This window comes from Anomaloglossus baeobatrachus, chromosome 3 (assembly GCF_048569485.1).
Source record: "Anomaloglossus baeobatrachus isolate aAnoBae1 chromosome 3, aAnoBae1.hap1, whole genome shotgun sequence".
Taxonomy (NCBI): domain Eukaryota; kingdom Metazoa; phylum Chordata; class Amphibia; order Anura; family Aromobatidae; genus Anomaloglossus; species Anomaloglossus baeobatrachus.
The window spans coordinates 560421680-560436579 of NC_134355.1; the positions used below are offsets into that span (position 1 = coordinate 560421680).

General features: G+C 45.6%; 1 protein-coding gene across 3 annotated transcripts in view; it reads left to right on the top strand.

Annotated features, from left to right (window-relative positions):
• Positions 1 to 743: 743 nt before the first annotated feature.
• The window catches only part of MTERF4 (mitochondrial transcription termination factor 4), a 37829-nt gene continuing 23672 nt past the window's right edge, over positions 744 to 14900 (top strand). Inside the window, exons 1-3 of one of the 3 annotated variants that reach the window (XM_075340862.1) lie at positions 744 to 1130; positions 7714 to 7815; positions 8068 to 8847. In XM_075340862.1, the coding sequence (XP_075196977.1) occupies positions 7731 to 7815; positions 8068 to 8847 (865 nt within the window). In that variant the 5' untranslated portion in view covers positions 744 to 1130; positions 7714 to 7730. Of the gene's footprint in view, positions 1131 to 7713; positions 7820 to 8067; positions 8848 to 14900 lie in introns of those variants that run through there. The other 2 variants (XM_075340863.1, XM_075340864.1) reach the window with 2 other exon arrangements.

Below are 14900 nucleotides of genomic sequence, written 5' to 3' on the forward strand. Positions count from 1 at the left end.
TAAAGTAGACATGTGGGAAATGTTATTTATTAACTATTTTGTGTCACAGAAATCTCTGGTTTAACGGTATAAAAATTCAAAAGTTGAAAATTGCTAAATTTTCTAAATTTTTGCCAAAATTCAATTTTTTTCATAAATAAACGCAAAAAATATTGTCCTAAATTTGGTACTAACATGAAGTCCAATATGTGACGAAAAGACAATCTCAGAATCACCGGGATCCGTTGAAGCGTTCCAGAGTTATAACCTCATGAAGTGACACTGGTCAGAATTGCAAAATTTGGTCTGGTCATTAAGGTGAAAATTAGCTCCGTCACTAAGGGGTTAAGTGCGTACGCTGTAGAGTCAGCCATTATTAGGATGGCTATTGAGGTTCGGACAACTCCTTTATGACGGGTCAGACATTAGAGTGGGAGAATACGCGTCATGCAGGACTTATTATAACAGATCATGCAGACGAGTCTATAATAATCACTGGGCCCCTCGGCTTCTGTTGGCATGGTTACACAATGGATTTTCGTCTTTTATTGCAGTGGGAGTCAGTGGCTCAGCTCCCCCTCTACAAGCCTTTACCCTGCAGGTGTTTGGCTCTCTGTCATCTGAAGAAAAAATAAAGTTCTCCTTTAAGAAACAGAAAACACCTCACGTGGACAGAGTTGTGTCAGTTCCTGCAGTAATGACGCGTAAAGCACGAGTGACCCGGCCTGTGTCACAGCGCTGTACGCAGGACCCAAAGTCAGACTCTACCCAGACACGTGACCGACCACATGGCCATGACGTGACGTGTGTGCTGTGGAGGGAGAAGACGTACAGTTGAGCCTAGAATGTATGGGCGCCTTCTAGGTTAGTGGGCGTGACCGGCTCGGTTGGTGGGCGTGGCAATGTGTCCTCCCGTCCACTATAATTATGCAATTACCTCCCCCGCCTGGTGGTCTCACCCCCAGACCCCGGCTCCTATTGTAAGCGACTCCATGACAACAGTGACTTAACCCCCCCCATTATTCTGTCTGGAAACGTCGGACTGCATTTTGAACACGCCCCCTATCACGTGACAGACTATTACGTCATACTTGGAAGGAGCCCATACAGTCTAGCATCTACCGAAGACGTGCAGCAGGGCTGTGATAATGGTGAGTGATGGGCGGGCTAATCTATCATATATAGTGGGGAAACTGCACGGCCCCTCTGTGGTGTGTAGGTCACAGGCTTGTGTCATTAGCGGTGTATAGTTTTCTGGTTAGTGACCTCGTGCAATATAAACCGTAAAGTCTTCATCTACCACAGTGCCCTCTCCCCCAATACTATACCAGCGGCCTGTACCCCCATATCAGTGCCCTAATACCTCAACAGTATGCACTGTTTTCCATAATAGTGTCCCCCAATTTCTCATATAAACAGACAACTCCCAGAACAGTGCCCCCCTAATACAGCAGACATTGTACCCTGTACTAGTGTCCCCCAATAGAATACAACAATAGAGGACCCCCAGAACAGTGCCCCCTAATACAGCAGACATTGTACCCTATACTAGTGTCCCCCAATAGAATACAACAGAGGACCCCCAGAACAGTGCCCCCTAATACAGCAGACATTGTACCCTGTACTAGTGTCCTCCAATATCTCATACCAACAGAGCACCCCCATAACAGTGCCCCCTAATACAGCAGGCATGGTACCCTATACTAGTGTCCCCCCAATAGAATACACCAACAGAGCACCCTCAGAACAGTGTCACCTAATACCTCTCACCAACAGAGGACCCCCAGAACAGTGCCCCCTAATACAGCAGACATTGCACCCTGTACTAGTGTCCCCTAATACCTCACACCAACAGATCACCCCCAGAACAGTGTCACCTAATACCTCTCACCAACAGAGGACCCCTAATATAGCAGGCATTGTACCCTACACTAGTGTCCCCAATACGTCACACCAACAGAGCAGCCCCAGAACAGTGCCCCCCTAATACAGCAGGCATTGCACCCTGTACTAGTGTCCCCTAATACCTCACACATGCAGAGGACCCCCAGAACAGTGCCCCCTTATATAGCAGACATTGTACCCTGTACTAGTGTTCCCCCAATAGAATACACCAACAGAGCACCCCCAGAACAGTGCCCCCTAATACAGCAGACATTGTACCCTATACTAGTGTCCCCCAATAGAATACAACAGAGCACCCCCAGAACAGTGCCCCCTAATACAGCAGACATTGTACCCTGTACTAGTGTCCTCCAATATCTCATACCAACAGAGCACCCCAGAACAGTGCCCCCTAATACAGCAGGCATGGTACCCTATACTAGTGTCCCCCCGATAGAATACACCAACAGAGCACCCTCAGAACAGTGTCACCTAATACCTCTCACCAACAGAGGACCCCTAATATAGCAGGCATTGTACACTATACTAGTTTCCCCAATACCTCTCACCAACAGAGGACCCCAGAACAGTGCCCCCTAATACAGCAGACATTGCACCCTGTACTAGTGTCCCCTAATACCTCACACCAACAGATCACCCCCAGAACAGTGTCACCTAATACCTCTCACCAACAGAGGACCCTTAATATAGCAGGCATTGTACCCTACACTAGTGTCCCCAATACGTCACACCAACAGAGCAGCCCCAGAACAGTGCCCCCCTAATACAGCAGGCATTGCACCCTGTACTAGTGTCCCCTAATACCTCACACATGCAGAGGACCCCCAGAACAGCCACAGTCTGATACCAGTGCCCCACAATCTCTAACCCCAGCAGTCATAGATTACTTCTATTTAGTGCCCTCAATACCCTTAAATCAACATTCAATGTACCCCTATACTGGTGCTTGCTATTATCATAATCTGTACCCCTCACCCCCAATATTGGTGCTTCCCAATGTCATGACACCAGTAATCACATCACTTTGACCGGTGAACCCCCCCATTATGCACACACAAAGTACCAGCAGTCGCTCTGCCCCATTCAGTGCCCCCATACCAGTGCTGACCCTGTGCTCAGGCCACTCACTTATAACCCGCTGCACACTATTGTTTCACGCACCTTGCTGGAAACCTTTGATGTGCTCCGCGATGCAAAAGACTGCAGCTAAGGCTACTTTTACACATCCGGTTTTTGCTCTGCGGCACAACCTGGCGCTCTGCAGAAAAACCGCAACCGTTTTTTTTGCCGCCGGTTGCGGTTTTGTTTGCATAGACTTACATTAGTGCCGTATTGTGCCGCATGGGCTTGCGTTCGGTCCGGTTTTTGGCGCATGCGGCAGATTTAGCCGATGCCGCGGCCGGATGGAATGTTCCCTGGCACGTTTTTTGCTCTGGCAAAAAAAACGCATCGCGCCGCTTCCAGCCGCTGCGGCGCATTTTTCAATGCATGCCTATGGACGCCGGATGCGGCATGATGCAGAAAAAAACGCATCCGGCCGCCGCATGCGGTTTCTTCCACTGCGTATGCTCAGTAGCGTGCCGCAACCGGAAAAAAACGTATGCAAAGGATGCGGTGTTTTCGCCGCATCCGTTGCATAGGTTTCACAGCCGGATTGAGCCGCACTGCTCAAACCGGATGTGTGAAAGTAGCCTTAGGCCTCCTTCACACACCTGTGTCTCCAGTATGTGTGACATCTGTTTTCACACGTACTGGAGACACGGACACATATAGACTCATTAAAATCAATGTGTCTGCGCACACATATGTGTTTTCACAAGGATCGCTTGTCTGTGTGAACTACACGCGTGTCCGTGTGCTCCACACAGCGACATGTCCGTTTTCTGCCGGCAGCGTTGCTGTCACACGCACCACACACTGATGTGATTCGAGTGACATCAGTGAGACACGTTCTGGAGAAAACACAGGTCGCATAAATACAAAGAATTTTGATACTTTCCTGTCTCCGGTGCTGCTGTCTCTACATTTGCTGTTGATTCTGAGCCCGCTCATTATGTTCATTCATATTTACTGCACTCACCGCGGACCCGGAAGTAACAGCAGTGCCAGAGACAGGTAAGTATACAAGTTCATACTGTCTGTGTACTATTCGCATGTCACATGAACAACACACGTACATATATACGCACCTATACCACGGACTGTGAAACACGTGTTTTATGCCGACGTGTGAAAGAGAGCCTAACAGCGCTTTCATTAATAACTGTGAAGCATCACCGGCCAAGAATAGAATCCATGGCAATTTTTCCGTCCGCGTGATAATCCAGGCGTTGTCTGTGCTCTGTCAAATATACTGTTTTCATATTCAGTATAGTGAGCCGCTCATCAGGCTTTGATGTAGTGGCGCCTTGTGGTTGATGCACACGTACTGTTGTGAGCTGCAAGCAAAAAATATGCGGTTTTCCGTAATTCTGTATTTCTTGTATGTGCTGTTAGTTTCTTTTGTACTGACCACACATTGTGAGTTCGGATAACGAGATCAGAGTCAAAGTCTCCGTTTATATTATGCAGACCATGATCATAATCGGAGACACAGATTCTTTACCGTAAGGCTAAGTTCACACTTCCGTTGTTTTCAATCCGTCAGGTCCGTCAGCAACGGATCAGTTGTTTTTTAGATGTCAACTGATGCAACTGATGTGTTTTTCACAGGATTCCTTTCACAGGAATCCTGTGAAAAAATGGATCAGTTGCGTCCGTTACATCCGCTGTGCGTCCGTTTTTTGACGGATCAGTCATGATCCGTTTGTGTTTGGGACAGCCCAGTGGGCCTGCCAAACATGCTGGGCATGCTCAGTAGAGCATGACGGAATCCAGCACCATAGACATACATTGCATGTGTGACGGATGGCGACGGATTCCTGCGTGGTGCTTTGTTTTCGACGGCCCGAAAAACGTTACATTCTGCGTTGCTCCCCGCCCGGCGGTCAGTCAAAAAACGACGGACCGCGACGCAGCGGATGCAACGCAGGGTCATCAGTCGCAATCCGCCACTAATGCAAGTCTATGGGCCACAACGGAATCTGCTAAACGGATTCCGTTGTTTACCATAGCGGCGGATTTCGACTGATACATTTTAGCGGAAATGTGAACTTAGCCTAAGAGCAGTGAGACTATGGAACTTTCTGACACATAATGTTGTAATGGTTGAATCATTACTAAAATTTAGGACAGGTCTGGATGCCTTTTTGTAAAATATAATATTACTGGTTATGGGCAGGAGATTCTGTCTTGATTCAGGGAACTAGTCCGTTTGCCATTTGTGGAGTCGTGAAGGAGTTTTTTAATCTAATGTAAAGCTTACCGTCTGTCTCATGGGACTTTGCCATTCTCTAGATTCACATGTTAAGTCTACCTTCAAACTTAAGCTATAATGTCGGCACAGATTTGACAACCATTGATGTGTGAATGAAGTTTTTAGGCCGTTGTGGTGCGCACTTTAAGCATCTGAAAAAACACAGCACCCAATAACCACTAGGGTTTTACAATGATCTTCATTTTTTGTTTTGCCTTGAATTTTTGCTGGCTTAGGAATCTTTATTGGGGGTGGAATTAATGAATGAATGTAATATTTTCCAGCACCACGATAAATATGTACATCATGTTTTTTCCCCCCCCACTCCTTATATGCCAGCAAGGAGTCTTACTGGGAGATTGTTTCCCATGTCAACCTCCTGCAGCGTGCCAATGGATTGCCATGGTAACCAGCCACCTAATAAAGGCCCTTATCCACGGTATATAGGATCAATTTTAGTTTTAAAAAAGCAGAAGAAATAACTGTCCTTTTGTTTTAGAAATAGGTTCTAAGATGGGGTCACTCCACACGGTCCCCTGGTTGGTTACACTGGGCAGCTCTGACCTGGACTCGTCCATCATGTACAGTGATATTGCAGAGCTTGGTGTTAATCTTTATTCCAATAGGAAAACGTTTGGCCAATACATTTCCTCTTGGAGTGCCAATCAGAGCAGAGCTGGTCTGTAGAACCAAGAAGACCCTTTTCAACACACTGATCCCTTGAACTCTTAAGGGTACTTTACAGGCTGCGACATCGCTACCGATATATCGTGGGGGTCACATCGTTAGTGACGCACATCCGGTAGCGACATCGCAGCGTGTGACACCAAGGAGCGTCGATCAACGATCGCAAAATCGTTCATAAACAGTGATCATTGACACGTCGCTCCTTTCCTTATTATCGCTGCTGCCACAGGTACTATGTTGTTCCTCGTTCCTGCGTTAGCACACATCGTTATGTGTGACACCGCAGGAGCGATGAACATCTCCTTACCTGCGTCCACCGGCAATGCGGAAGGAAGGAGGTGGAGGGGATGTTACGTCCTGCTCATCTCCGCCCCTCCGCTTCTAATAATAATAATAATAATAATTATTATTATTGGCCGGCCGCTTAGTGACGTCGCTATGACGCCGAACGCCCCTCCCCCTTGAAGGGGGGATTGTTCGGCGGTCACAGAGACATCGCTGACAAGGTATGTGCATGTGACGCTACCGTAGCGATAATGTTTGCTACGGCAGCGAGCACCAAATGTTGCACGAATGACGGGGGCGGGTGCTATCGCGCTCGACATCGCTAGCAATGTCGCAGCGTGTAAAGCACCCTTTAGCCTATGTTCACACATGGTTTTGCTGCATTTTTTTACACCAAAACACAAAGTGTTGGCAGGAAAATCACTGTAAAATATTGATATTATTATATTGCATTTTTCATTAGAATGGGTAAAATACACTACAAAAACGCTGAAAGAGTTGACATGCTGCAGAAGCTTAAAAAAATCTCAAGCATGTGCATTGGATTTTTGGAATCTCATTCATTTTGCTAAAACCCAGGAAAAAAAAAACAGTGCAAAAATGGCCCATGTGAACATAGCAGGTTTGATGCCGTGTTTTCCTTATCCAAATTGGCACTTCAGTGACTGTTTCAACAAATGTAAAAGTTATGTATCAATATAAAATGTCAGTGATGCCCATATGTAGACAGGCGTGATCTGCTGGCGGGTCACCTTTATGCTGAGGCTACACGGTGACATGTCACACCAGACTCGAATCGCAGTGCCACCTTCCGCAGCTGTACCGCAGAGTTGTAAATGTTTCCAAATGTGTTGGATTTTCTGTCACTGGTCGCAAATTGCACGCAGCACACTATCCATAGACTTCAATGCAAGTCACATGTGATTGACACTTATTTGTGGCCTGAACGTTTGGTGTTGTTTTTTTTTTGTTTCCTTTTTTTGCTGCAAACTTGCAGCTCTAACATTTTCGCACTACAGCAAGTTTCAGATCAGCTACACAGATGTTTTTGGCCGCTGACTTGTCGGAGACTTGCTACAGCTCATCAGATGTCTCCATGTAGCCCCATCCCTAGGTATACTATTTCCAATTGAGTATCAATCCAAAACAAGAGCAATCTAGTGTGTGAGCAGTAGCTAATACTTTTTACGTATTGTTGGGACGCAGGTGATTATACAAGCAAACAGGGATTGTAATTGGTTTGGTGTGTCAGAAGCCATGTGTGCTTTATACACAGTCCCCAGGTACGTGTTTGTTTCCTGCTTGGACGCCTTTCCCTGAATAACCAACACAATTGAAATATTCTGGCTGCTTTTTGACCCTTATTGATGTACAAACTTTGAATATTCACTTTGACCATATTACATTAGAAAATAAAGCATTGTGACATTGAGTGATTGCGTCTTTATTCCATGTGCGTACACACCAGGGTGTTACTCCCGGAAGTGTCTCTCTTTCCGTAGAATGGCAACCCTTGTGGATGAAGGACTTCTCTTGGATCCACTCTCTTCAATCCAGATGCTCTGTCTTCACCACCGTTAAGAATCTCATCACTTACATAAATAGTAGGTAATTTTACACTTCTAGTAAATGGTGCATGTATAAAAATAAAATGAGACTTGTCCGGTACTGCAGCGTCTCATGGTGGAGATGTTCTGTGTAGGGAACAGACCACTGTGCATTCCCTGTACTGCTAGGCAGGTCCGGGCATAGGATGTATCCCTGAGCTGAGATACTGGAGAACTTGGGTACAGCATGCCTTTTTTTTTGTTTTTCTGCTCGGGTTCATCTTGTATTTGTCTTCCCCACCTCTGCAGTATCCACGCCGTGGTTCATCATGTTCCTGACGGTGCCATATCTGATACTGAGAAGATTGAGAGCCCGGCATGAAATAGATGAAGAAGTTCGCTATGAACCCCCGCCACGTCAGTACAGAGAAAGCAATATTAATAGAAGGCAGTTCTTAAGACGGCGACGGCGGAGGAGAATATTCCCTGTGAGAATTGATCTATCTGAGATTGATGAACAAGACATTAAAGAACGTTACCGCCTTAATTCAGATGCCATAATGTCTTTGTATGAACTCATCAAGAAAGACTTAATCTCCACTACAAAGAGAAGTAATGCCGTTCCTGGGATTGTGAAGTTACTCTGTGCGCTTCATTATTTCACCAGTGGGTCCTTACAGAGCACTGTGGCTGAAGCTGGTGGCATAACCCAGAGCACCTTCAGTCGGGCTCTGTCGGAGGTCATATCCGCTATTCTGAAACTCGCTGACCAGTTCATAAAGTTCCCCAGTGACTCTGCCGGCTTACAGCGCATAAAGCAAGACTTCCAGAGCATCGATGGCTTTCCAGATGTCTTGGGTGCAGTTGGTTGCACACATATAGCCATATCTCCACCCTCCGAGATGGAGCAGATGTATCGGAACAAGAAGCACTATCACTCTATCAATGTGCAGATCATATGTGACTCGGACATGAGGATCTTGGACGTAGTTTCACAGTGTCCTGGATCAACACACGACTCTTCAGTCCTGAAGCAGTCCGGGATTCACGAAAGATTTGACAAAGGAGAATTTAATGGGTGGTTGTTAGGTGAGTATTAAGGAGCATTAGTAGTAATGAAACCTGTACAAAAAGTTCTGTAACTAATACAGATTGTATGGACTCAATGTCAGCGTGTCTGACAATGATCAAGATGGGTTCCCCTCTTTGTAGATATTTGGTATTGCTAATGCTAACTCTAATATTAAATTTTTAAAAATGCGCCAAACCCCCACTACTCCGCCTCACTGCTGCTAGTGATCCCTGCCGGTTCTCTGACGTCGTCTTCCAGTGGGGAACATCAGAAGACTGCTGCTGTCAATCAGTGGCCATTGATTGGATGCAACAGTAACATTCTGTCTCGGTTGGAAGATTACTGCAGCCAATCAGCATCCGCTATCAGATTTGATTCTGGCTCAAACATGTGACCACTACTCCGGTGTCATCATTGTCTCTGTCTGAAGAGGAAGCTTAGAGACTGGCAGGGGACACTGACACTAGTATTGAAGATATTGTAGCTGAAATAATGGTCTGCTGTAGAGGAACCAGCACCCTTAATTTTTTTTTTCCTATTGTTTTGGCTCAGGTCAGCAACCTACATTGTCCTATTAGCAGAATTGAGCAGTGACTAGGTTCGGGAGATGAGTAGGCTTTTTTTTTTTATGTTTGACAGGTGATCCACTATTGAATAGTCACTTCAGGAATCTATAAAAAAAATTAAAACCTCTATACCTACCTCCCACAGCTGTGCTGGTTCTCTGCCAGGTGACGTGGCATTGTTGTCAATTGACCACTGCAGCCGATCAGCAGGGAGCAGGAATCACGTTGCACAACAATGTCATGATTACCGCCTGAAATAGCAGCACCGATCGGGTTTTTTTTTTTTTTTTTTTGTTTGATTTATTTTTCTATTAGCCATAAATTAATTCAGCAGGGATTATTCAATAGAGGACAAGCTGCTAAATTGTGGCCCGACAAACCCTTTCATGCTTTATGAATACTCTAAGTCCATTCTTCTCTGTATACTGAATTACCAAAAATAAGAAGAATGGCCAACTCTGGGATGAAAGCAGAGGCTGTTTTTAAATTTTTTACAATTACGGATGTCTCATCCAAAATTGATAATGATGTAATAGCTGCTTGTATTGACATGTTGGCTGTTTTCACATGAGTCTTTTTTGCTGTGGTAAGATCTATAGCAAATCTGGAACAAAATCTGCAACGTATAGATTTAATTTCCCAAATCAAAATGTAATCATTCTGCATAAAACTGCAACTATTAAAAAATAAGTCTCCTGTGTGTGGAATAACCTAAAAGTTGGGAAAAAAAAAGAAAAAAAATGTGCCAGGACAAAAAAAAACATGCCTATAATTATAAAATAATCAAATTTATTGAGTACATAGGTTTAACACAACTTGAAATTATTTGTACACTAGTGATGGGTGGACCCGCAGATACCCGGGATCAGCGGGTCCAAACAGGTCCAAACAGGTTTAAAAAAACAAACAAACATAAAAACAACCCGTTCCAGCCCAGAATTGATCTTTAATAACTGCCTTGACGCCGGTTCCCATATAAGCCTATGAGTACCGGAATCCATTGCTTTAAAATGATGGTAGAAGGGATAGGAGGATTAGAGCAAGTGCATTAATAATAATAATTAATAATAATAAAGTTTATCTATATAGCGCCAACATATTCCGCAGCACTTTACAATCCAGTGGGGGGATGTATAGACAAAAACAAAACAAAATAGTACATAATTCAACAGCTACAGTAGGAATGAGGGCCCTACTGGAAAGCTTACAATCTATGGGGAAATCGGGGACACAAAAGGTGAAGCACACTTGTAGATCTGGCCGGCCATTGTTATGCTAGTTTATTGGTTACATATAAGGATGAATGATCTGGTCTTTAGACAGTAACCTTTTGGGTGCCCTTACCTGCTTTTGGTTATATGTAGGATGTGAGGACAGAAATATTAGAGAGAAGGTTACGAGTAGCATTTAAAAGGTGGGACACGGGAGAGTTAGGTTAGTACCGTATTTGTTCGGACTATAAGACGCACCTGACCATAAGACACACCCTGGTTTTAGAGGAGGAAAATAGGAAAATAAAATTTTAAGCAAAAAATGTGGTCATGACACACTTATGGGGCGAGGATCTGCTGCTGACACTGTTATGGGGTAATGGCCTGCTCATATACTCCCCAGCCTGCTCATATACTCCCCAGCCTGCTCATATACTCGCCAGCCTGCTATATACCCTCATATTGCTCATATACTCCCCAGCCTGCTCATATACTCCCCAGCCTGCTCATATACTCCCCAGCCTGCTATATACCCACATCCTCCTCATATACTCCCCAGCTTGCTATATACTCCCCATGCTGCTCATAATATACCCCTATCCTGCTATATGCCCTCATTCTACTCATATACTCCCCAGCCTGCTATATACCCTCATCCTGCTCATATACTCCCCAGCCTGCTAGATACCCTCATCCTGCTCAAAAACTCCCCATGCTGCTCATAATATATCCCTATCCTGCTATATGCTCTCATCCTGGTGTATGACCGCATCCTGTGGCACATAAAAAAAAATAAACGTTCATACTCACCTCACCTCACTCCCTGCAGCACCGCTCCTCTTACCGTCTATGTCAGCGGCAGCGCCGCTGAATGCAGCCGTCCCCCTGCAGCATCGTGATGTCCTCCGGTGGTCTGTGCCGGCGGCTGCGTGTGGACACGTGCGCACAGGGATGACGTCATCGCTGTGCGCGTCGCTAGTCACGCAAGTCAGCAGACCAGACAGACGGGAGGAGGAGCGATGCTGCAGGGGAACGGTGAGTAATCTGTACTGATTCACTGCCCCCCGCACTGATGATGATGCGCGGGGGGCAGTGAATACAGCCGCACATGATCACTCCAGGCTGCAGTTGCCAGGGGTGATCATGCAGGCCGACTGTTTATCCCCCACCCATCACCCCGCCCACCTGTCAGCGCCGACTTCACCGCTGACTTCACCGCTGAGAGATGGGCGGGAGGATGGGCGTGCATATTAAATGAGCGGGCCCACGTGGTCACGGCAGGCTGCTACAGCCTTCTCGTGCCCCCGATGACCCGCTCCACCGCAGCATCCTCATTCCCCGAAGCCACAGTCAGACCATAAGACGCACCCCCAATCTTCCCCCAACATTTGGGGGGGAAAAAGTGCGTCTTATGGTCCGAAAAATACAGTAAGTTATTATGATAAGCTTGTCTGAAGAGATGTGTTTTTAATGTATGCTTAAAAACTTGGGGGCTGGATATTAGTCACATTCTTTGGGGTAGTGCATTCCAGAAAACTGGCGCAGCACGAGAAAAGTCTTGGAGACGGAGGTGTGAGGTTCGTACTATGGAGGATGTTGGTCTAAGATCATTTGCGCAACGAAGGGGGCGGGTAGGATGATAGACAGAGATGAGGGATGAGATATATGGTGGTGCAGAGCTGTGGAAAGCTTTGTGGGTGAGGGATATGAGTTTGTATTGTATTCTGTAGCTGATAGGTAGCCAGTGTAGTGACTGGCACAAGGTGGAGGCATCGGTGAAGCGGCTGGACAGGAATATGACCCTGGCTGTTACATTCAAGATGGATTGGAGAGGGGAGAGTTTGGTCGGAGGGAGACCAATCAATAAAGAGTTGCAGTGAATGAATAAGAGCGACAATAAGGGTTTTTGCAGTTTCAAAAGTAAGAAATGGTCGGATTCTGGAGATGTTTTTGAGATGCAGGTGACATGTGCGAGTGAGTGATTGTATATGGGGAATGAAGGAGAGTTCTGAGTCAAATATGACCCCAAGACAGCGAGCATGCTGCTTGGGAATAATGATTAAATCATCGAAGGTAATTGAGATGTCAGGTGTAGGTTGGTTGGTAGAGGGAGGAAACACAAGAAACTCCGTTTTGGAGAGATTCAGTTTCAGATAGAGGGAGGACATGCTTTGAGAGACAACAGACAGACAATCTCTAGTATTTTGTAACAAAGCAGGGGTGATGATTGGAGATGATGTAATATAATTGGCTGTCATCAGCATAGAAATGGTATTGGAGACCGAATCTGCTGATGGTTTGTCCCATACGGGTGGTGTATAGAGAGAAAAGGAGAGGGCCCAAGACTGAGCCCTCTCAGTCTGAGGAACTCCAAAGGTGAGGGGAAGAGGAGTGGAGTAAGAGCCAGCAAAGGAAACAGTGAAGGAGCGGCTGGAGAGATCGGAGGAGAACCAGGCGAGAGCAGTGTCCTTGAGGCCAATAGAGCGGAGCATGGTGAGGAGAGGTTGGTGATCCACAGTGTCAGAAGCAGCTGAGAGATCCAAGAGAAACAATAGGGAATAGTGGCCTTTAGATTTTGCTGTTAATAGATCATTTGAGACTTTGGTGAGGGCCGTTTCGGTGGAGTGTAAAGAGCGGAAACCAGATTGAGAGGGATCAAGAAGTGAGTGTTTAGATAAATAGCGGATTAGCCGAGAGTGGACCAAGCGTTCCAGAAGCTTAGAGATAAAGGGAAGGTTAGAGACTGGTCTGTAGTTGGCGGCACAGTTTTGATTGAGGGAAGGTTTTTTAAGTAGAGGGGTTATGATGGCATGTTTAAATGATAAAGGAAAGATACCTGATGATAGAGAGAGGTTAAACATTTTGGTGAAAGAAAGAAGAAACATCCAGCTCTTCAGACGAGGAAAGCCATGGTCTTTATTTTAGCATGCAGACAGCGGATGACATGACCAGCACAGCACTCCGCGTTTCAGGTGAAACAATCACCCTAAATCAACTTTTAGGGTGATTGTTTCACCTGAAACGCGTAGTTCTGTGCTGGTCATGTCATCCGCTGTCTGCATGCTAAAATAAAGACCATGGCTTTCCTCGCCTGAAGAGCTGGATGTTTCTTCTTTCTTTCACTTGTAATATCGGGCTGTGGCATTGCCTGTCCGTGCTCCAGGGAGAAGCCAGGAGTGAGCTCGTACACGGTGAGCTGATATACATAAATTAAACATTTTGGTAGTGACAGCTGGGGAGAGAGCCTGAAGGAGATGTGAGGGAAGAGGGTCACTGGTGCATGTTGTTGGGCGGGAAGAGGCAAGGAGATGCGTCACTTCTTCTTCTGTGACAGGCTCGAATATTGATAGTGAGCTTGAGGTACGGGAGAGGAGCGGATCTAGGCTCTGAGGGGATATTTCAAAGATTTCTTTGCGGAAGTCGTTGATCTTTTGTAAAAAGAAAGTGGCCAGATCATCAGAGCTTAGGTTGGTGACCGGGGTCTGTGCTTTAGGGCTCAGGAGGGAGTGGAAGGTTTCAAAGAGTCGTTTAGGATTGTTGGCTAGTGAAGTGATGAGAGTGGTAAAGTATACTTGTTTAGCCAGATGGAGAGCAGAGTTATAGGTTTTGAGCATGAACTTATAGTGGATGAAGTCTTTAGCTGAAAGGGTTTCTTTTGTATCTCTTTCTTCTGTCCCACACATTTATACATTAAAGCAAGCGTAGGGGTCCCAGATAAAGCATCCGTCTCCACACAACGGTGAGGCCCATTTTGAACCTTGTATGGTCATATCTCCAATTCTGCTCATAGTCTTTTGATTACGCCAACCGTAAAATTGCTGTAACTGGGACGCAATGAAGTATAACTACGGGTCAGGAATAGCAAGCCCACCTGCATCTTTATGATGTTGAAGGGTTATCTAATTTTATCCTAGCCTGTTTCTTACACCATATTAGTTCTCTGAACATAATTTGCACTTTTCAGAACTCCATTGGGGGAAGCCAACAAGTGGCATTATATAGCAGATACAGTTATACAGTGACTGAGGCATTAGGATAATTTTATAAAGTTTCCTCGTCGTACAACCGAAAGTGGGCGTTTAGACCATGTGCTTACCTTTGTTCTAAATCTGTCCAACAAGGGGTCTTTGTTAAGAGTTATGTATTCCTTGAGATTAGTACTAACATTGATACCTAAATATTTGAATTTATCTATGAATTGAATTAATTGTTGAGAAGAGGGAAGTAGGTTCATCCAAACTGATTTATCCCAGTTGATCAACACACTGGACCACCTACCGAATGTACCTATCT